This window comes from Ursus americanus, chromosome 8, assembly GCF_024610735.1.
Source record: "Ursus americanus isolate L20-20 chromosome 8, mUrsAme1.1.p, whole genome shotgun sequence".
Classification (NCBI taxonomy): domain Eukaryota; kingdom Metazoa; phylum Chordata; class Mammalia; order Carnivora; family Ursidae; genus Ursus; species Ursus americanus.
This window is the reverse complement of record NC_142134.1, coordinates 35,899,571-35,924,024: the sequence shown is the minus strand read 5'-3', so window position 1 is coordinate 35,924,024 and position 24,454 is coordinate 35,899,571. Positions and strand designations below refer to the sequence as shown.

The window sequence follows — 24,454 nt, the reverse complement described above, 5'->3', positions numbered from 1 at the left end:
CTACTTTTATACTTTGCAGCATGAACTTCCCAATGCCACCTTAAATCTTTCATGAAACCAGGCAGGGAAGAAATACACCAGCAAATAATAATAATGAAGTAATGGTCCCATCACAAAATACTGTAATTATTATATATATTTTAACTTTAAGAGCTTTTATTCTCCTTGTTTTTAATGTTTCTTTTTCATTGAAGAACTTAATGATAGAACACACATGATTATGGCCAAGAAAAAGAATGCATGAGATGTTATTTTTAAAACTTTAGACTAATCTCAGCAATAATAAAAAATGAAAATTAATACTAATAATGTTTCCTTATTATCCTATGCTGTAAGCCATTATTAATAAAATGTTAAATGTGGTTTTGAAAGATAGGTTGTATTTAATTCGGTTTTAATATCTGAATTTTAAGAATCTTGTCTAGATTCTTCTTTTGCAGACCTCTTACCGCAGTCTTGATAAATGCTTATTTTGATGTAACGGTCGTTGAGAATATTTCGTTCGGTTGTTACTGGAGGCCTTTGTTCCCTTCCCTAGATTGCCTGTGCCGTTTTCGCTGCCCTCCTACACTTCTTCTTCCTGGCCGCCTTCACCTGGATGTTCCTGGAGGGAGTGCAGCTCTACATCATGCTGGTGGAGGTTTTCGAGAGCGAGCATTCGCGGAGGAAATACTTCTACCTGGTGGGCTATGGGATGCCCGCGCTCATCGTGGCTGTGTCAGCCGCAGTAGACTACCGGAGTTACGGAACAGATAAAGTGTGAGTTTATCGTTTCCTTCCTTTTCTACCCTCTCTTTTGACATCTAGTTGAAATAAACGCTTTGGATTTTCTTGAACGCTAAGGTCTTTATACACCTCTCAGCAATAAATGATTGAACTGGAGAGGTAACTGGGGATAATTCAATTCATGGTTATACTTTTGTTATGATACAGAAAGAGAAAAAAAATCCTGAGATTCAGTAGGATGCTGTTTAAAACGGCTTAATTTTCCCACAGCTACATCAGAGCCTTGAGTAATTATAAGAAGATGATCGCTTTAATATCTTTCAGAGCATTGAGACATTTGTCACATGAAGAACTAGCTATGTCAGAAAGTGTGTATTCAGAGGACAGTGTAGTCCCTGATATTAATGGCTTCTCTTCTTCCTGACCTGTCAGTTCTAGCCACTGGAAAGAAATTTATATCATTAACAGAAAGAGAAACAATAGGAGCAGGGGCGGCTTGGTTTTTTCTAGGTGGGTATTGGGTTGTAGTGATGAATGTTATGCTCCGTATACACTCAGATTGGTGAGACATACATGTAGGGATGTCCAGAATACCGGGAAGGAATTCAGTAAAAAATATTTTTGTAATCCACATCAATATAACAGTTGGCATCCTGAGAATGAATGAAAGTTTCAATAGAAAAAGATTAGAAAGAAGACCAAGATGGAGCTCTGATGAATACCCACGTTGAGAACATAGTTTGAGGTGGGAAAATAAAAGTAGAGAAAGACAAGAGTTGACCAGAGCCTTAAAAGAGAATGAGAAGGCCATTTTAAGATGGTGTTTCAGAACACCATCTGTCTTGTTCTCTATCAAAGATAATTCAAGTAGGATAAGCACCGAGGAAAAGTTATTTGTACTTTGCAACAATTATTTTGACAGTGCTGGAAGCAGAAGCCAAATTGGAAGGTTCAGAGAGAGAAGGCAATAACAAGAAAGTAGTTTTAAAGTAATACCTATACCCTGAAAAAGTTCGAGAAATAATGAAGAGATTAACTTGTGGTTACAGTAATGAAGAAGAATTTTTAAAATGAAGTCCGAGGTATGTCTAGGAGTGGGAAGAATCAATTTGGTAGGAGGAGATTAATAGAGGGAAAATATCTTATGCTTCATTTGTATTTAATATATAGAGAAGCTGAATGAAAGGGAAAGATCTTAGAGGGATAGAAAGGCCTAAGATTATACATAAAATTAAGAAAACCTTGATTTAATACAGGAAGTGGCTTTGCAATTCACCTAGTCCAAGACATTAATTTTACAGATGAAGAAATCAAGGACCAGGTGAATTAAATGCCTTGCCCATGGTTATAGAGCTAGATAGTAGCAGATGTGTGATAAAATAGATCACACTTATTTCCACTAAACTAGGAATGTTTTGGTAAAAGTAAAATGACCCCTCTTTTCTGAGATGAGTGTGAAGGAAAGAACAGATAAGATGAATTTCAAAGTGGAACAACGTTTCCATCAGGTAGAAGGAGCTCACTTTTGCTAAGTGAATAGGTGAGGTCACATTGAGAGGACAGGAGATTTGAAAAGTCTTGAAAAGAGCGCTATGGAAAATGTGTTAAGGAGCCAATTAGACATTAATAAAAAAGATTTCCAAGGAGTAGTGAAGGCTCAGATGAGGTTAGATAACATCAATTTGTACAGAAGTTAATACACCAAATTTCATGACTTTCCACGAGCAGTCAGCAGCCTGAATATGCTGGCAATAAAGCAGCTCACTTCCGAGAAGAGAGGATTCATAAGGAGGGAAGACAATTAGAAGCATTAGTGGGGCATAAAGTGGAATATATGTTGGTTCAGAGGCACCAACAATACGGTTGAAAGAAGACCATCTCACTTCTGCTGAATTTTTCTTTCTTGAAAACGGGAAAGCTATAAAAGGCCATTTGACTAAACTAACAATAGTAATTATTTTTTAATCCGACCTTTATGAATTGTGGTCAAATCTGAGTTCATTTTGTGGGTCCCAGTGACAACTGTGGAACAAATTAGGATTAGATACAAACATTAGAAGTGTTGCCTCTGAAGACCTCTTAGGTGAGGGGAAATTAGGTGGATCAGATTTTTTTGTTTAAATAACACCTTTATTGACATAATTCACATACCATAAAATTCACTCTTTTAAAGTGTACACTTCAGTAGTTTTTAGTACATTCACGGTGTTATGCACCTATCAGCACGGTCTCATTTTAAAACATTTTCATCACCTTAAAAAGAAACCCACTAGCATTCATTCCCCTTAGGTAATAGGATTTTACATTTTAATTAATGCATATCCCCTCTAAGATATTAAATTGAGTGATATAGTTATTGTGGCCTTGTACTATTCAAATATTGTTCTTCTGTAATTCTGTTTTGCTCTCTTGCAACCTGATTTGCTTTTATTTTATGTGTTGTTTTTTTCTTTTTAGATATTTGCAAATTTCCCTGTTACTAAACTGACTCAAACTCGTTTGCTTTGCATTTTAATCATTTACTTTGAGACAGATGTCATTTTCTGGATGGTAGGAATCTATCTTTCCTTAGAATCAATAATATGTAAGTCTCTTGTGACTGTTCAAGCTTTGGCCATCATTGCTTTAATTTCCTGCACCATGACTGGAAGCTCTCATTTACTGACATTATTACTGTGTGGGAATAGAGGCTAATTTACTTCCCAGGCACTGATTTAAAATAAGCCTTCATAATAGTTCGGTTCCACAATTATGATTTTTCCCAACACAAAGAGCAGCAAAGCTGATATAGAGAAAAGGGAGGATAGATGAAAGAGGGAGAGAAAAGAATACGGAAAATTGCTTTAAAATTCTATCACAGGCAGGCGCAGAGTGTTTAGTGTCTCATTTGTACAATTTAAATAAATCATCCACAGAGAAACCTTCCAGAATACATGGAAAAAATGTTTATCTTCTACCAATTGGGAATGCATCCAATCTGGAGTCTATTTTACCCATTAAAGAAGTAGGTGTGGAAAAAGAAACATTATTCAGGCATTTACTTGAGAAGCTGAAATGAACAGATCATGTTTTGCATCAGGAGTTTAATCAAGATATCTTCTCAAAGAAAAATATAAACAATGAATTTTTACACAACTCGACGGATTTCTGCATATAGAAATCTATATCTTGTTCCTTGTTATCCAATCTGTCTTTGTTGTGACAGTTTCTCTTACTATTGTCGATGGGTTTGGTTTGACTTCGGATGGATGGCCTTCCTGACTCCCTGTTCATCTCATGACTTTTTCTCATGTAAATCTATCTCAAATTGTGCTGTTGTTTTTTGTTTGTTTGCCATTGTTACCTTCTTATATGCTACATTGATTGTTTTAAATACAAATATATAAAGTCCACAGTCTTAAATAAACTGGAATTAGCCAGAATTCAGACACATATTTTCAGCCCTTTCTGTAAATTCTTATTAAGCTCAATACAATGAATTTTTATGTCTTAGAAATCTATTTCACTTATTTTTGGAACCTTGTTTTTATTAAAATTTTACTTCAGTTTCAATCACTTAGAGTACCTCTAGAATAAAACCATTGAATATATATTATAGTAATCCAAGTAATAATAAACATTCTTCCCTTTTCTTCCCTCTTAATGTACTTAATTATATTTCATTATACTGACAATGAGGTTTTATCGCTGAAACCTTTAATAATAATAATAGCTTACAATTCTAAAAAGTAGAGAATCATATCAATGGTAGGAGATAAAATTAGAAATAAATTAGTTTTGTAGGTTCAAAACTAACTTTGATACAGATAGTGGTAACTCATATTCCATCTGGCTGATGGATTATGATGTTTTTCTCTGAAATTTTAGGTTTGTTGAACTGATTATTACATACAAAACACATACACACAAAGCACACATAATCTGATTTTGAGAAGTTGCTTAGTTTGCCATCAATTTGCAGTGCTTGTAGGAGAATTTTATTATTTTCTGACGTTGTTTAATCAAATCTTTTTATCTGTGCTGACATTATCTCGAGAATGTATTTAGAATTACATTTAGTCACAATAACTGGACATTTAAAAAATTAGATTAGAAGACCAGTACAATCATTAAAAAAAAAAAAAAAACTCAGCTAGTGGACCACAGTTCTAAATTGCACTGTTAACAATGGGCATTTATTCAATTTTATCTCTGTTTTTGTACCTTTCTCTTAGTCTCTCTTAACTCTTACTCATATGCACACTCCGTGAAGCCATCCAATAAATGATACTGTCAGAAGATAAAAGCTGGCATTGACTCAACAATAATTTAAACATGGCTGATTTAGAAATTCTGTGCTAGATACTTTTATTTTATGACCTGAAACTAATTAGTTCATGTAAACTTTAATTACCTCAATATTACCCAAAAAATGCAAACTGTTTTAATAGTTAATTTTTTTTAAAAAGAAAATCACATTTATAGTTTATACCACTTTCCTCACAATCCAAGTATACAATGGGAAAAGGAGTGGTTAATGTGATGGGTAGATTGCAAAGGATTAGGAGCAGGTTCCAGGAGGAGGGAGGGCTCTGGAAAGGAGTGAAGCCCAGGGAATAGCCCAAGACTTAAAATATGGGCTTGAAAATTTGTAAGGGGTTTCCAAAAGATGTCAATTAGGTCATAAACATTTATAATGAATCAGAACATCCTTGAGTACTAGAAGCATAACGGAGGTCTTAAAAATAATTGAAATCAAATTTTATGATCTGAAAATTATTATAAATCATCTATTAAGTCTTATATTTGTCTCCCTAGCTCACTAGTTTAAGAACAACTCTAAAAGAAGTAGTGTCTCCTCTGCTAGTTAAAATCCAGCCCCCCTGCCCCGGTTTCTTATTTTCACTTCATTATTCAGCCAGTATAATCATTGGGTAGAAAAGTGATTATTGATTTTTTAAAATACCAGATTATAGTATTATTCAAGAAGGAGCCTAGCCAAAGAACATTGAATTTGATGGGGGCACCTGCCTGGTTCAGTCAGTAGAGCTTGAGACTCTTGATCTTAGGGCCATGAGTTCCAGCCCCACATCGGGGGTAGAGTTTACTTAAAGAAACAAACACATTGAGCTTGGTAGTATTTGCAAGTTATATGCACACCGTGTTTAATATGTTTCACAATTTTGAAGCACTTCAACCCACTCACAGGAAATTATATATTAATTTGGAGTAGTTCTCTCAAGCATATTATTATATGTTGTAAAATATTCCCACTTGTAACATTTCATTGACATGAAGCATCCACCTTACTGAACATATTATTACCTTGATTTTAGGTTGGCCAGTGGGAAAAAGGATAGATAACAAAGAAGTATTTTTCATTAACATACATCAAGATAATTATTCTTATGTGTGTGGGGAATACTATTTATGTCTATATATTATTTTATTAAAGGCCAAGAGCATGATTTATGTGTATGTGGATTAGAGATTGACAGCTTGTCATGTCATCATTTCATCACCTGGGAACCCTATGATTAGGCATAAAATTATTGGGGGTTGAGCATAAACTTTTCTGTTAAGGAGTTGGCCATACCAGAACTATATAAGAGAACATCTGGATTGCTGTCCTGTTATTTACAAAATGTGATTAAATGTTGGCCCTGAAGTCAGATGTTGGTCTTAGGTTCATACTGAAACCAAAGAAGTATGATAACTTACACATCTAGACATCCCTTTGTATCATAACTCCAAACTCAAGAAGATTACAATAAAAAAAGACAGATAATAACATATGTTGATGAAGATGTGGACAAATTAGAATCCCCACATATTGCTAGTGGCCATGTAAAATTGTGTAGCTAGATATTTTGGAAAACAGTTTGACAGATCTTCAAAATGCTAACCATAGTTATTATGGTTAATTCCAGTAATTCCACTTCTAGGTATTTACCCAAGAGAAATGAAAACCTAGGTTCATTCGAAAACTTGTATATGAGCAGAATTATTTATATTGTCCAAAGAGTGGAAACACTTTTTCTAACAATTGATGAAAAGATAAACAAAATGTGATGTATCTCTGATGGAATATTATTTGGAAATGAAAATGAATGAAGTATTGATGTGTGCTACAAGATGATCAGCCCATAAAAACATCATGTTAAATGGAAGAATCCAGTCATAAAAGACTGTACATCGTATGATCCCATTTATATAAAACATCCAGAACAGATAAGCCTTTAGAGAGAAAAAGTATAGTGGTTGCTAGGACTGGGGAGAGGGTAGGGAAGCCATTGGGAGTGAATTTGGTAGAGACAGTGAGGAGTGACTTTAGGTGGATACAAGGTTTCGTTTTGGTGCCATGAAAGTATTCTAAAATTAGATTACAGTGATAATTTTACAACTTTTAAATAGACTAAAACCCATCAAATTGTATATTTCAATGGATGATTTATAATATACAAATTATATTGCAATAAATCTGCTTAAAAATACTAAAATTTTTACTAACTTATCAAGAGATGACTTTATATTTTAAAAGATCAAGTATTTTTACATGCAACATGTTTCAACAATCTATGCTTTCTGTAAAGCATATACATTTCTCATCTACTCACTGAGAATTTATAAATGTCAACAAAACTAGAACTTTTACTTATTCTATAACTCATATCTAAGATAAAATTTGGCTCAACTAATTATTAGTCATGTGGCTATGGGCAAGTCACTTAGTTTCCTGAGTCTCATTTTCCAACCTATAATGTGGCAGTTATTATGTAAACACCTTGCAAAACTATTATAAAGTTTGAGAATATGTGTTTTTGTATATATGAGTAAATATATATGTATATGTGTGTGTGCATATATATGTATATATATCTAAACAAGCATACATGTAAAGTATCTGGCATATATAAGCATTTATTAAATTAGAACTATTATTATTACTGGTACTCTTATTTGGCTGATCCAAATGAAAGACTACAAACTTTATGATTAACAACATTGTTTTAATTGTAAAATAAATTGTATTAAAAGCATCCATTTATAGAGTACTGATTACAATTCTTATGCTGCTGCCTCTATCAATTTAAGCAACGTGGGTCTATGGGGATTATTCCAACATTTAGTATTAATAAATTAAAACAGACAGTGCTTTTCTAACCTTTGTAGTCCACCATAAAATTGTAGGATATATTTTGCTGAAGAAATAATGAAAAACTTATTTTTTAAAAAAATAACATATTGGGGACATGAAGGCAACATAACCTGCATTTTATGTATTAGATCTGGTTTTGAATTCTAAGATCCAAAACTATGGCTGAACCACAAATGCTAGTCTTGACTACCACTGGTCACACTCCACTCCTGCATCGCTCTGCCAATACTTTTTCCAGTTCATGTACTTGCTCGCAAAGTATTTCAAGATTAGATGCATGAGTGTGCAGTAATGAAAATGGCACTAAAAGAACCTAACAGACATATTACACAGTAAGCTTAGAACTAGAGTTATTATGTTTGAAGTATATATTTGTCCCTTTTCCTCTTCTCTTCCTTTTTTCTTGCCCCAATTCTCTTTCTTCTTTTCTCTCTCAATCTTGCCAGATAGATGTAGTAGAAATATAAAGAGATCTGCATATGTTACAGAGAAAACAAAGATTATGTATTATATAAACTATCATAAACAACCTAATATAATATAATTTATGGCAGAGTAGTAGCCAAAGATTGTTGACTGGCTACATTTAATACTCACCAAGGATGGTTCAGTCTGAGACTTAGGATACTAAAGAAAATGAAGCAAACACCGTTGTTAACTTAAGTTATTTCAGAAAACTGGTGAATAGTCAGATATCTACTTTGATAAGAGTGAATTAAACAGGCAACAAAAATACAATGTCCCAAAGCATTTTAATGGCACTGTATTAAACATGCTAATTGGAATAGGAAACTCCACTCTGGTAATGTTACTGTTATCTAAAAGCATTGTAAAACATAGGTTTTAGGGGCGCCTGGGTGGCACAGCGGTTAAGCATCTGCCTTCGGCTCAGGGCGTGATCCCGGCGTTATGGGATCGAGCCCCACATCATGCTCCTCTGCTGTGAGCCTGCTTCTTCCTCTCCCACTCCCCCTGCTTGTGTTCCCTCTCTCGCTGTCTCTATCCAGTCGAATAAATAAAATCTTAAAAAAAAAAAAAGGGCAGAATCTGGACTTTAAAAAAAAAAAACATAGGTTTTAGGTGGCATTTATATATATTTGGTAATTGACTTTATCATTTTTCTAAATACAGAATCATACATTTTTAAAATGATGAAAATAAAGTGTTGAGTAGTTTAAGAGTAGAGGAGAATAAGCTTTAGAAGTATGGTTTTCGGTTGTCCTATTTAGAGAAATTAAGTTGTTACATTATTTTATTTTTCTCTTTTCTTAGTAAACATGAAAGTGGTACTTTCTGGATTGGTAACTGACATTTTTGAGGAAGACAGATCCAGATATCAACACGTTATTATTTAATTTGCAATAATGTTTCTTAGATTTTGGAAGACAATAATTCTGGAAGAGAATAATATGTCCTTGTGGATTAGCACCAGTTCCTTAGAATATTAAATCAGTGAGCTTGTATTAATGTTGTAAGACTTCATCAAATATATAACAATATATGTTGCTTTTACAATTTGAAAAAAAAGCTACAGAAAGAGAATTTTTGTGACATCTTTATATTTAGGCAAATGAGAAAAAAAGTCAAGGCTTATGATATATGACAAGTACTCCTTTGGATTCCAAAATATATTTGTTCTTTTAAGATTTTTCAGTATTACTTCAAATAAGCATGTAGTAAGGTTAGAATGTACTTATTTTTCAAGTGCAAGTTATCTCTTTTGTTACAGTGCTGCTATAAACATACTTTATAAACTATATTCATGTGACTGAATTTCATTTAAAAAAGAAATTGACTTATCTTAAAAATTAACAAGTATGGTCTATTAAAATTAATGATTTCACAAATTAAATGTTGCTTAGTGGATGAAGGCAATTTTCGGATAAATTATATTCTTCAATAGCAGGTCTCTCTGGCCATTTGCAAGCTGGAACTTTATTAGGCTTAGTGTAATAAGTTGTTCTTCTAGCATTTGTCTCCTCTTAAGCAGTGCATTTTCACTATATCCAAGTGACATTGAATGGCCTAGACTTCTAGAATACCGTGATGTGGGATATATATGTCCACGCATGTGATAAACACCCCACATAATATACTCTGCTTTACCTTCAAGCCAGGGTGTATTATTTCAACATTGGCACAGGGAACTCAGGGCAGGAATCATGCAAACTTTTAAGGTAGTTAATGGGAAAGAGAGGAACTATAGAAAGCTCTGAGAAAGCCAGCATGTGGCCAAAAACAACAGCAGGTATGGCCATATGGCAATCGAATTAGAAAAGGGATTTTTGCCACACTGCTTTCCAGAAGATAGTCAAGCCCAAGCAGCTCTCGTGAAGGGATGATTTACTCAGTACATTTTAAGTGTTTCATATTGCCTCTTATACTGTTCAACTCCAAAGGGAACTTAAATCTATTATACCAAATAGATATCTAAGCGTTTTCTTAAAAAATAAAAAAAATAATAACTTCTAAAGTAATTTCAGTTCCACATTTAAAGATCACTGTGCCAAAAGCACATTTATTTCCAACTAAGCATTTGCTGAAACTGTTTTCAAAAAAATAAAGCTTCGTAAGGCTAAAATTTAATGACATTATTTTATTTTAACAACACATTTGGTGAAATTATGTAACATTTTAAAATCCCCTACCTAGTCTAAGGCACACTGTAATAATAAAATTTAAATTATTTGTGTGAGAAGCCCTTAACCTGTAGAATAACATTTTTCAGAAGTTCTTGAAGCACATTTTCCTTTAAAAAAGAATTTGCTGAAAATGTGTTTTACTTCTCAGATGAGCTCTCTGTTTGACCTACAAAGGAACAGGGGCTATACTAGTAACGGTCATTTTAAAATTTATTATTAGTATTGTATCATGTTATAATTTCAGCAGCATTCTTGGAGTGTGTGTGTGTGTGTTTAATCTGGTAAAATGTCCATGCTTTGTCTTTTATTGTTCTTATCCTGAGGGCAAATATTGACTTTGTTAAGAACCAAGAGAGATGCGTGAACATTTCCCCTGCTCTGGTCTTCCCCTCCACACATACACACACCTTGATTAGGATGATAACAAACTGGCCTATGGTCAGCATGGAGATAATGTTCATATTTCAAACTTGAATTTTCTAATTCGTTTCTGCTTATTGGGAACAGCACACTTTTACTTTCCATGACCACGTTTTGGAACAGCAGACCAATAAGAAGATAACTACTCAAAGTAATAGCTAATAGTTTAAGTATGGATTTCTTCCCTAATAGCATTTTTTTCAGATAGGATTATTATGTACATCTTGAATAAAGAGAAATCATCTACATAAAAAATGTAAACTTACAATCAGTTTCTTTTTGGAGTACAAATATTATATTTCTATTGAAATTCGTTTACATATACGTAGTAGAAGAAAGTCAGATTTTGTTTTAAAATTGTTTTTTTCGGGGTATATGGTTATTTTTGTTTTGCCTAAGATTCTACGTTTTAACCTTTTTCTTTTCTTTAAAGATTTTACTTATTTATTTGACAGAGAGAGAGACAGCCAGAGAGAGAGGGAACACAGCGGGGAGAGGGAGATGAAGAAGCAGGCTCCCAGCAGAGCAGGGAGCTCAATGCAGGGCTCGATCCCAGGACCCTGGGATCACGCCCTGAGCCAAAGGCAGACGCTTAACGACCAAGCCACCCAGGTGCCCCTAGGTTTTAACCTTTTTTTAAAAAAATTAAGTTACAGAAAAGTATAAAGAAAAACATAATAAACATCACTGCCTCTATCACTCAGATGTTAAGCTACTGCATTTTGTCATGTGGCTTCCAGTAATTATTAAAATAAAACATATGTTTAAACCCTTTTGGTCCACTTTTAGTCCTTCCACTCTCATGTGAGAGGCAACCACTAACATGAGTTTGATTTTTTCCCCCTTTCAATTAAAAACAATTAATGTGTATCTGTCAAAAATAGGAGTATTATTTTAAATATACAGCTTGAACAGCTATGAATGATTCCTGACCCCCGTGCCATCCAAAATCTGCATTTAACTTTTGATCCCCACCCAAAACTTAACTACTAATAGCTCACAATTGATCAGACAAAAGCCTTACCAATAATATCAACGGTCGATTAGCATATATTTTGTATGTTATATGTATTATGCGCTATATTCTTACAATAAAGTAAGCTAGAGAAAACAAAATATTATTAGAAAATCCGGGGCGCCTGAGTGGCTCAGTCAGTTAAGCATCTGCCTTTGGCTCAGGTCATGGTCCTAGGGTCCTAGGATCGAGCCCTGAATAGTAGGACTCCCTGCTCAGCAGGGAGTCTGCTTCTTCCTCTCCCTCTGCCCTGCCACCTCGTGCTCTCTCTTTCTCTCACCCCACTCTCTCTCTCTCAAATAAGTAAATCAAATCTTAAAAAGAAAGGAAGAAAGAAAGAAAGAAAGAAAGAAAGAAAGAAAGAAAGAAAGAAAGAAAGAAAAAGAAAATCCTAAGGAAGAGAAAATACGCTTACAGTACTGTACTGTATTTGTTGGGAAAAAATCCATATATAAGTGGACCCATACCGTTCAAACCCGTGTGGTCCAAGGGTCAACTGTGTGTTCAAAGGTACATGGCATAGATTTTTCATGTTACTTTTTCACTAAACTTAGTTACCGTGATCTATTTTATTGACATATAAAGATCCACCTCCTCCCTTTTAACTGTTTTACAACATTTCATCGTATGAAGAGAAAACATTTTATTGACCCATACCTCTACTGTTGGATATTGATAAGTTCCTTTCTTCATAGCACCTCTGGTATTCCGTTAATCCCGAGGTTTAAGTAACATTTTCACAACAATCAAGAGGTATTTACGTACTTTGGATTTGCAGTTTTAGACCACTTAGCAAACCACTCTTGAATATCTTCCACTGGAGATGTTTTCTTTTTTAATTATGCCTCAAATAGAGCAAAATGGCAAATAATTCAAGATATGGTTTTTAACATCAAATGTCATTTGTTCGAAATTTACATTCATCTTTCTCGTAACCAGTGACTTCCATTTTGTCTTCCTGTCATCCTGAAGCATGAAAATGTAATTTCCCAGAGGCTTTAAGAAGTGGGGGAGTATTAAATGTAACAGAAATTAAGTGATTAATAATTTACTTTTGGGTCGTGAATCAACTTCACGGGATGCTGAGGATCATTTGTAGCCCCGGAAGCACTGGCAGTAACAATGCACTTTTTAAGACTCAAGAACTCTCGAAGGTTGGCTGCCCAACCTAATTAAACTTCAATCTTCTGATACCAAATTTATTTCTTCTTTGTACTGAATTTCCTCAGATCTTCTTGACAGGAAAATGTCACTTTCCCTGACAGCTGATAGACAGGTTATGTAGCACCATAATTGGAGAGAAAAGGATAGCTTAAAGCGACTCGATTTAATGGCTATGTGTATGGCTTTTTCTCTCTTTCTTTTCCTTTTTTTCCCCTCAGGTTTCTATGACAGACACAAAAGGCCTTAGCAAATAGGCCTAGTGCCATTTTTCCCTGCTTCCTCCAGGGGTAATTATCTTACTCCATCAATAGTGCTGTCAGAAATTGGGCACATAATTCAGCATTTAAATGAACAAGCAATGTAATATTTCCTGTCTCCCAGTGGAATGCTTTGCAGTTCACATTCTTCTCTGTCACTCGCTCACTCTTGATGTATGTCCCTTGCCCAGTCCTTGAATGCCTTCTCTCCCTTGTGTTTCATTGCAGATGTTGGCTCCGACTTGACACCTACTTCATCTGGAGCTTTATAGGACCAGCGACCTTGATAATTATGGTAAGAACTCCTCATTAACTATGTGTTTCCCAGGTCAAGAGCTAAAACTCCCATGATCCCTGCACTATCTTTGATTGACATAGATTATTTTAGGGAAAGCATCTACTTATCTGACCCTATAAAACTCAAGCAATTAGACACTCATTATAGTCTACTTTTCTATTGTAAAATACTTAATCAAAAATGTCGGAGAAGAAAACAGTCTGATCTCCCATAAGCCATTTGGTTTTGTAGGTTTTTGAACAACGATGACTTCAAGTTTCATAGCAGTATATTTCCTTTCTTTTTCATTTGGATAATTTGAATTATGAATGGAATCGGAAATTGGAAATACGGCACTATACCTTCCTATTCCTTCCAGTTTTGTTTTTTATAAAGACCTCAAAAACTTTAAAATCCAAAAATGTTTCACTTGAGAATGGCATAAATAAGTTTAACAAGCATTCTGGAATCATACTTCCTTTTGTATTTTTAGATGCATAATGTCTTGATTTCACTATATGAATTACTTATCCTAATTTAGATTCTATTTTTGGTATTATTATTTATGTACTCATCATTTTATAATATAAAATTGTTCTCCATTTTTTTAACTAAAATGGCTTCTTGATTTTGTATAAGATATAAAGCTACAATTCACTGTCTGAAATCCCTTGAAGCAGATATATTTTAGAATTCAGGAAGTTTTCAGACTTTACAAAGGTAATATGATACGTGTATTGCCTGTTATATAATATTCCTTGTAGAAAATAAGCAGTTGCCCAAAATCAAACACATCAGCCAATACTCACAGTAGGGAGTAGGTAGGACTCTGAAACCGAACACGGTAATAATTCAACAGAAAAACAAATTGGAAAAGCAGGAGCAAGTGGAATAAAGACAGAAGAGCCTTATGTCAGTACAAATCAGGTTTTCCCACCAAATGGGTTTAGTTAAGGTTAGGCTTTTTGTCCACTCAATGAATTTTTTAAAACTTTCACTTTTCAAACTTTTTGGATTTGATAAAGGATTATAGAAACGTATTATTGAGAGAACTTCAGTAGGGCTTATAATTGGATTTTTCTAGTCCCCACCAATCCTAAATTTTGGAACATATAAACCAACCAGGTCACAAAGGGCACTTCAGTAGGTGGTTTTCTATACAGTTTACATATATGTGATATGTGGAATTCACACTGGAACTTTTTGTTTTAAGTCCTGTGCCCTCTCTGCTTCCAGTGACAAGACAGTGTCACTGAGGGTTTCCTGGACTTCAATCCTAGTTTGTTGTAGCATTGAAATTAACCATCATTTTATAATCCTTTCGATCTAGCTATTCAAGAATGCACTGATTTTAGTATTTATGATTTTGTAACATAGCATTTCAAAACATATCCCTAACAACAAATGCAGGGCCATGTTCAGACGGTAGAAACAGGAACACACCTGTACATATATTTTTTAAACATATACTTGGCTTTGAGTTGCTTTACAATTTCCACAGCATGATTCCAACTCCTGCTGATTTTGTATTTGTGTATATTTTGGCAGAATAGTGCTTTGTAGCTCATTGGTATCCCAATTCCCTGAAGTAGCTTCTTGCCTTTACTGAAACACTAGGCAATCATCTATGATCAAGTTCCTTTATAAGTATAGTGAGAGCTAATTTCCCAGAACAACTCCTCTGTTATGGAGAACAGACTTCCTTTTTTTCTTATATTCCAGTTATGCTACATAACAGTACTTTTTACATTCCAGCTTAATGTAATCTTCCTTGGGATTGCTCTATATAAAATGTTTCATCATACTGCCATTCTGAAACCTGAATCGGGCTGCCTTGATAATATCAAGTAAGTGACTTCTTTTTGTTTTCTTTAGCCAACCTAACTTTGGTACTCTAAATTATCCTTTTAATTCTACCGAAATCTTGTGACAAAATGAAGGGGATCAATATGTTGTCTTTGCTGAATAAGATCGTTTATTGACTGTTGAATGACTTGATCTGCCTGAAAATCAGTATAATGAAGTTGTGTCTTCAAAAAAACTTTTCCCCGTAAACTCTGATCTGAAACATGATAAGTTTTTAATATGTACATTTATGTATTTTGTCCTGAAAGCAAATACAAAGTTTCTGCAGACTTGTTTCTTGGAGCAATAACCATATGTGTCCCCGACACTCCATTTCCCCCTCAGGAGCACTGTGAAGAGAGTCAGATGGTGGCACCTTCAAGTACTAAAAGGGAGATTTTCCACCGTAGCAGAGGAGTCCCAAGATTATTAATCTGGGCATTTGTAGAGGAGCTCTTATACAGCTGCCCTCCTCTCCTTCTGAGAGAGGAAGAGAAAACACAGGTCCCCGATGTAAAATGCTGTGGTATATAAATATATGGCTCTAGGCTTTTGCCCCCTTTGAAATGTTAACGTTTCCCTCCTGGGAGGTCAGTCACTCCAAAAGTCTCTCCCTATCTATTCAGCCATCTTTCAACTTCCAAGGTTTGTCCTTTAACCCAAATTCTGTTTTTCTATGCTCAGAAACCCCTTGCCATGCAGAGATATGAAAATACTCACATTCCTTTTCACACTAGTAGCACTTTTGTATACACACAAAGAAGCTATTTACAGTTTCTGAAAAGAAAAATAGCTTCTCCGTATAACCAAAAATTTTATCTTGTTCCTTCAGAGTCTGTGATATTTGAGAAAGATAGTAATGTGGAGATGTACGTTAATCATTTATATATTATATATTACATTGCAATTTGTATGTCATTTGCCTATGCTATGTATTAACTTGGCTAAATGTTATCTAAATGTACTTTCAGAAGTTTCATGAGGTCACCTGTAACTTTGGAACATTCTTCTTGAACTACCTCAGATAGCAGCTATGTCACCCATTTTCCATCTTTACATTTAGCTCCTGACATAGTTCCTTGCCCATAGTAGGCCCTTAATGAATGTTTATAGGATAAAGCAATACATTAAAGACTCCAGTGACAAAAGTGTATCGACATGAAGCGGTTAATTTTCTTGAAGCAATCATCTGTCTAACTTAATTGAAAAGGATAAGTAAGAAATTAGAAAAAATAATGTAATGGAGCAAACTAGGAATTATCTACAATAAGTAGTCGACTTTTGTAATTCTTAATGTTACTTAGTTGAGATAATAGTCATTGCTTTGTTGAATTATGTACAATTAGACTGCCCTTCTACACGTAGTATTAGTTCCTTGGACTATCTTTTCCTAATGAAATTGAATTTGGATAAATAAATAAATAAATAGGCATATAAAATACATTTTCTCTGTCATATCATACTTTTACTCCCTTTAGTGTAAATTACAACATCTTTGTATCTATTATTTTATAGTCTAAAGCAAAATGCAAGTAATACTTTATTACCCTTTATATTATGTTTTTAAAGTACTGTCAGCAGTAAACACTTTGATATTTAATAACAGCTTTTATAATGTTAAAAATCAGGAAAAAAAGGTCGTGTACTTAGTACAGTCACATATTTTAAAAGATCAATTCGTATTTATTCATATATATTTCTTTAAGTGATATGGGTCGAATCTTTATGATGTTGTTTAAAAAAGCAAACACATAAAAGGCAATAATTCATGTAATGACATTGATGGCATTAAGCTTTACATTACAAAGTAAAGGAAAGCCTTTGAGAAAAATCTTGATTTAAATTGTGTCCAAACTGATTTATAGTTTAGATAGCCTTTGGGACGTTTATTTAAACTTGCTGTGCCTTTCTGACTTCTTTAAAATGGGTATGGTAGTGGGGCACCAGGCTGACTTAGTAGAACATGTGACTCTTGATCTCAAGGTTGTGAGTTCAAGCCCCACACTGGGCTCAGAGCTTACTTAAAAATAAAGGTATTAACTATTTTTAAAAACTAAAAATGAAATAAACCGGGTATAATAATGAAATACCCAACCATGAAATGAGCAGAAGAATATATATGGCCTTTGATGATTTTTTTTTTTTTAGAGAGTCAATAAAGCAAGGAGAGAAATTAAGTAGTTGTCAGAAAGGGTGGTTTTGAAATGGAAGAAACATGAATATGGACATGCCGATGAGGAAGAACGAGTAATAGAGTGGTTAGAAGCATAGGAAAGGGAATGACTGTTATAGCTGTGACCTGAGGAATTGTAGGGTAGAGATTGTAGAGATCCAGAACAGGGGTCAACCATTCCACTCTATTAGATTACATGAAGGACGTTTTTCTACCAAGGTAAGAGAAGCTGAAAAGGAGGACTCTTTTCTACTGAGGCTGGATGAAATAATAATAGGTGTGATGTAGATTATGTTGGAGGAATCAGGGCAGGGCAGTAAATTGAGGAATTTTTGCCTGCTCTCCGCTATGAAATAGAAAAGGTGGCCATCTGCAGGATATAGGGGCATGTTGAAGAGAGAAAATAAGAAAGAAATCTCAAGAAAATATTCCTTAAAACTTCCCAGAATCTGAAGGACATTTCATTTTATTGAAAATATATTAACTATTTAAGAAGTACTTGTAAAGAAATCAGCAGGGCATAATTTTGTAAGGAAAGAAGAATTTAAAAACGGTAATAATGATTTTGAACATTAGGAGAAACACACAAAATCTGGCATCCTTTTTATTTAAAAAAATAAGGATCTTTGTAATATGTATTTTTAAATGTTACGGGTGGTGTGAGACTATTTATTTTTAAGACATAAGCATCATTTATCTGGAAAGTCTTTTCTCAGTATTTGGGAAAGGGCATAAAAGTTAATGTTTTCTTGTTTTTGTTTTTGTATTTTTGTAGAATGCTCTGAATAAGGTGGGCCACCTTGCTCAGTTTATAGAGAAAAAACCCACCATATAAGGACTTCTGGAAGTCATTTTCTTTTTAAAACCATTCATTCATTTATCAAATATTTACTGCCTTTATTATACATGTTCTTTCACACATAGATCTCTCCTCTATCTAAAATGTGTTTTCTTCTCCCCATATTCACTGCCACCGTTTCTTTAAGCCAACATCAACTTATGCAGAAACACTGTAGTGTTCTTGTAACTTCTTTCCCATATTGATTCTTGCCCCTACCTTCAACAGCTAGAGTGATCTCTTGAAAAGCATAAATCCCATCATGCAACTCCCGTGGGTAAAACTCTTCAGTGGCTTCCTGTTACTCTCACACGGAAGTCTAGACTCCCTATCCCGCCCCACTAAGCCTTCCAGGACTAGTTGCTCCTTTTTTTCCTTAGCCTCGTGTTAAGCCATTTGCCCCTCTGGCCATTCTAGATGGGCTTCCTTTTGCTTCAGGTATTATCTTTCCTATTTCTCTACTGACTTTCTTTTCCCTAACACTATGCCTGACTGACTTCCAATTTACTCTACTTAATTTAATTATTATTTTTAAAAACTTAATTATGTTTTAATTCAAAATTTACTTCACGGCCATTAAAATAAACACATTTTGTGTGTGTGTGTGTGTGTGTGTGTGTGTGTGTGTGTGTGTGTGTTAGTTTAGAGCTTTCATTTTGCTGGCTCATTACTATTTTAATGATATCCTCCAGAACAAATAATAGTAGAGTGAATTAGTTTAGGTAACATGATTACCAAGGAGATGAGGTATGCCAATTCTCAGATTCCCAAAAATGTAATTAAAATTTAAAAATACACTTCTATTTGCTTTTTGCTTACTTTTCTTTGTCTCTTTTTCATCAAAATAAGTAATTATATTTGGAAAACAAAGTAATTCCACTCATTTGAATTTTCTGGTTGAGCTTCTGACAAATTGAAATTAGAGCCTACAGTAATCATAGCAAAAATCTAAACTAATTTTAAATATGTACATATATGTGTAAATAGGAATAAAGCAGTTATTGAATCAACGTATATTATTGCTGAAGTATTAGGCCATGTAAAACTTTAATTCTTGAGGAGCATTTAGAGCACTCTTGACTTTTACCTTCACCATAGAAATGTAGTGCTTGTATAGTTATCAACTATTTCTTCTATTATTGGTTTAATACATCACAGGTACTTTAAAGAGTTAAAAGTAATGATAGAGGCTTTTAGGGCGAAGAAAGAAAATTGGTGCCTGTATGGAGGGATGAGTCTACTTAGGCTTCCCTTCCCTGTGTCTGTCCCTTAGCTCCTTTCCCATGTACAGAATTCTGCATCTGGATTTCTGATTTTGGCTTAGACATGTTTTCTGATTTCTGGTCTCCCCTCTTAAGTTTGGCATGAGTGATGGGATGGCAAACATATTGTCAGGTCGTTTAAAGAAATAGTTTCACTTTGCTTGCTTCTTCCCAGTGCTCTAATTGCTAAAGGAAGACATAGTAGTAGAGGGGAATAATGATTTCAGCGTCAGACACTCGGGTTTGAATTTCTATTTCATCTAATAATTGTTATATTATCTTGAGAGTTTCATCATGGCTCTCAGTCTCAGTATCTCCTTGGAATTAGGGATAATTGTATCTACTTTGTAGAGTTTTGAGATAATTAAATATATGTGTAATGCATACATCACATAATTTGTGCCCATACAAGATAATTTTATTATCTTGAACTACTATGTGAAAATATACTGCTGCCTTTAGTTCTTTGTGCTTTTCATGATGAAATATGCTCAATCTCATATCAAAATCCCATTAGAATTTGACTGGCTTTGTTTACCATGGGATGTCATTAAGAATGTGTGTAATTACATAAGTTATATATGTAAAATATATAAATATGTATTTTTAAGCCGAACTTATTCTATTATGAAATAATTGGCTGTAGGAGGGAAATGCTTATTTAGTTAATACGTAACAAATTCTGTAGTTAGCTCTGAAGAAAAGAAAAGGAAGTATGCTTAGTGAGTTTGGACACCTGCCATACATAAAGAAGTCTAAGAGGGCTCAGGGACGAATAGAAAAATGTCGTACCTTACCAGCATCCACAATAACTTATTCTGTTCTTGATGGTAACTTTTCCTTTGAGGACTATGTTTCTAGTTTCTATGTTTCTAGATATTGGTAGAAACAGTTAAGTCAGAATTACATTCAGTTTGACGTCACCTTATTACATTATTAGTAGTATTACATTATTTATGGGTGGTAGGGTTCTAAAGATTGAAGGCAGCAGAGCAAATTGATATAATCTTGAAAAATGCAATAATATCACAAGAATATTTTAACGCTTTAATCTTTCTTCTTTACATTAATATATTAAGATGGATATATATGTATATGTAGCTAGAGGGAGAGGGCATGTGCAGAAAAGGCGAGAACCTCCTTTTCAAATGGTATCATCTTCATACTGTAGTTAGAGCAGTATCCTAAAAAGAGTTCGAACCTTTATGAGAATAGTAAATCTAGTTCTGAGTTGTACTTAGTATAAATATTGATACACTTCAGAGTTTCTGGATGAGTTTTTAGGAAAATATTTTTAGTACTTTCTCATTTTTCTCAAAATCTTAGCTAGTGATATAAATTTTTGAAATATCGATTTAAGTTTTAAAAGGAAGTTCAGTATAGTCCAATAGTCCATGCAGACTTAAAAAAGAATAGCTTATATCTCCAAACAATTGCTTTCATTTATAGTTTACCTTTGACCACCAAAACTACTAAATTCGAATTTAAATTTTACCAGTTTCTAATTATATTAAATATTTAGTGATGTTGTGTTTAAAAACTGTCACCTCTCTTGTAAAAAGATTACTGGGTCAACATATTATACTAAAGGTGTGTTTTACCAAATCTTTCTTTATCAGGTAAACTTCCTAATGCCCACACATACCATAAGCACTCTAGCTCTAGAAAGAGTAAAACTAGTAATTGATTTGTTTATTCATTGTAATAAAATAAAATAATGTGCAAGAAAAATTTGAAAGGAATATCATCTGTCTGTTATTTCATTTTTCCCAGTCTTCCTCCATTTCCTTGGTCTGTGGTTAAAGATCACTGGAAATGTACAATAACATTATCATAAATGATCCAGGTGTATTTGAAGACTAAACAGCACTGTTTGGAGTTCTGTGTATCATTATAACATCACTAGATTTGCTTCAGACAAGTTAAGGAAGTAGGCAGTAGGTAGTCCCTTACTCATTAACTTAATTTCAGCAGTAAAAGCAATTAACAATTACTTATTTGGAAAATGAATTTCAGCCACAGATTCACAACGATGTGCCTTCTGCAAATGTTGTTGCCAACCTCATTGTATCACGCATTTTAGGTTATAGTCTTTAAGTTTTCTGAAATGTAAAATGTTGGCTCCTTTTTTTAAAGGTTTTTCATTAAAATGCATTTAAATCCCCCTGTGATCTTTCCAGGAGCCAGGTGTTTTATGCATCACTGTATTCGGCATACTTTATACACTAGGAGCTGGTATTTGAGAAAAACATTTTGAAGCATGACTGTCATAGGCACACTGGAACTGTTCTGCATTATACCTTGAGATTAAATAATAGTTTCACTTTCTGCCAAAATAATTAGTTTTATATCAAATTTAGGAAAGTCAGTCGCAGTGCAGTCTAAGGATGAGAAAGCCTGAAACACTACCTAAGGGAAAAATAATTCTTCTTTATAATAAAAACATAAAAATTAGCAGCTCCTTTGTTTTTTATATATGACTTGGACTCAGATTTCCTTTGTATCCAATGTGAAATGTGCAGTCAGACTTTGGGAAAGTTTGGTAAATAGAATTTTTTTTAATGAAACCAACATTTCTGAAGTCATTAGACTCATTTTTCCCTAAAAATACTGAAGTGCAAATTATCATAAGAGTGGTAGAAATCAGAATAATTATAAGTAATATTTGTATTCCATATCATTCACATATTTTATGTAATTTTTAATATATGAACTTTGATTTGAGTTTTATTCTTTTATTATTCATTAATTTATTTAATAAATGAGAAGTACTAAAATTTTGGATTTATTTTGAAGATAGAACTTACATAGAATTTGCAAATTTATTTTATGTAGAGTATAAGAAGGAGTGGATTGTGATTTCAAAGTTTTTGGCTTGGGGTACTGGAAGAGTGAGTTGTTATTACTACAATGTAGAAAACTAGAAAAAACACCTTAGAGGTCAGTCAGGAGGGGTTTTTTTTGTTTCGACAGCATAACTTTGGGAGACTTACTAAACATCTTAATGTAGATGTTGAGTAGGCAGTTAGAGCGATGAATGCTGGAGATTTAATTTGGAGGCATCGGTGTATAGCTTTGTTTTATTTTATTTTTGCATGCAATATTTTTTATATTTTATTTTTTTATATTTTACTTTTTTTTTAAGATTTTATTTATTCACTTGAGAGGGACTAAGAGCACAAGCAGGGGTAGGGGGGCAGAGGGAGAGGGAGAAGCAGACTCCCCACTGAGCAGGGAGCCTCGATTCCAGGATCCCAAGATCATGACCTGAGCCAAAGGCATACACTTAACCCACTGAGCCACCCAGGCACCCCTATATTTTATTTTCTTTTAGTATTGATTTCATTTTATACATATTTATTACTTTCTATAATATCAAATAATCCTGTTTTTTATTTGTCACAGTGATACATTTCCTTTAAATATTAAGGAGAGTGAAATGATTGGGGAAAATAACAATAGTAAAATAGTAAACGTAGTATGTAGATTTGGCAAAAAAAATGAGATAGTGATATTCCAACCAGACTGGTTTCCCTCACCAGTCACTAGAATATATGTTTCTGTTAGGATAGCTCCTGGTGTGACTATCAAATACTGACCAATATGGTGGCCTAAATCATGACACATGGGACACAAAATCCAGAGGTATGTGGTTCCAGAGTTGGTACAAAAGCTCAATGATGTCAGTAAAGACTTAAGCTCCATCTGTGCCTCCCACTAACAGCTGTCCCTTGGCTACTCCTTGAACCTAGGAGTGTGGGTACTAGCTGCAATATAGGAAAATTGTTCAAGCTGTGTTTTCTTTTAAATCCATGATACTGGGTAAAATAAAGAGGTTGAGAGTAAAAACATATAATAAGAGGACCAATGACTGTAACCCTGGGTCAGTCTAACTTTTAAACATATTAAAAATGCAGAATCTACAAAATAGATTTAAGAAAGAGTAGCCAGTGAGACAGGAAGAAGGCTAGAGATCCTGGCAGTTAGGTGAATCAAGCCTTTCAGTTAAGATGGGAAGTTAGACTTGACCACTGGACCACATGAAGATCCTTGTGCATTCAGAAGCTGTTTTGGCAACGTGATTGATGACACTTTATTAGAGTGGGTTGTGGGGAGAATAGGAAGAGAGGAGTTAAAAACCACATGTAAAAAAAAGCCACAGATATTTTTCTGTAAATAAGAGCTAAGAAATGTAGTAGCTGGAGGGAAATATAGGGTCAAGGGAGTTTGGGTTTTGTTTTATTGATTGGTTAATTTAAGCATGATAGAGATTATAACCTCTTCCTTTTAATCTGGTAAAAATGGACAAGTAGTTGATGCTGGCAAGAGGGGAAAATTGTGTGTTTTCTACATTTGAGTAGGCAAGGGAGGACAGGATCTAGTGTACAAGTGAAGGTTGGTCTTATGTAAGAAGGAGTATAGACAAAACAATTTTTCCTTTATATGATGAAATTATGACTGAGTTTCATCAACTTATTGACCAGCAGATGTTTTCCTTTAAAGTAATGCGATAAATTATCATGACTCATAAGTAGTAAGTACGCGTTGTGTTTAGAAGCATTCATCTACCTGGAAAGAAAGCTATATAACTTTGAAAAATACAACATTATTATAAGATTATTTTAATCCTCCACTTCCCCTTTATATATTAATATGTATATTATTATATAATTATATATTTTATTTATATTTATAAA

At 33.9% G+C, this 24,454-nt stretch overlaps 1 protein-coding gene across 5 annotated transcripts in view; it reads left to right on the top strand.

The window, feature by feature from the left end:
• Positions 1-24,454, top strand: part of ADGRL3 (adhesion G protein-coupled receptor L3) — a 501,774-nt gene that overhangs the window by 413,108 nt on the left and 64,212 nt on the right. For all 5 annotated transcript variants that reach the window (XM_087864114.1, XM_087864113.1, XM_045815875.2 and 2 more), the window contains 3 exons: positions 539-759; positions 13,591-13,657; positions 15,395-15,486. In XM_087864114.1, the coding sequence (XP_087720240.1) occupies positions 539-759; positions 13,591-13,657; positions 15,395-15,486 (380 nt within the window). The remainder of the gene's footprint in view (positions 1-538; positions 760-13,590; positions 13,658-15,394; positions 15,487-24,454) is intronic.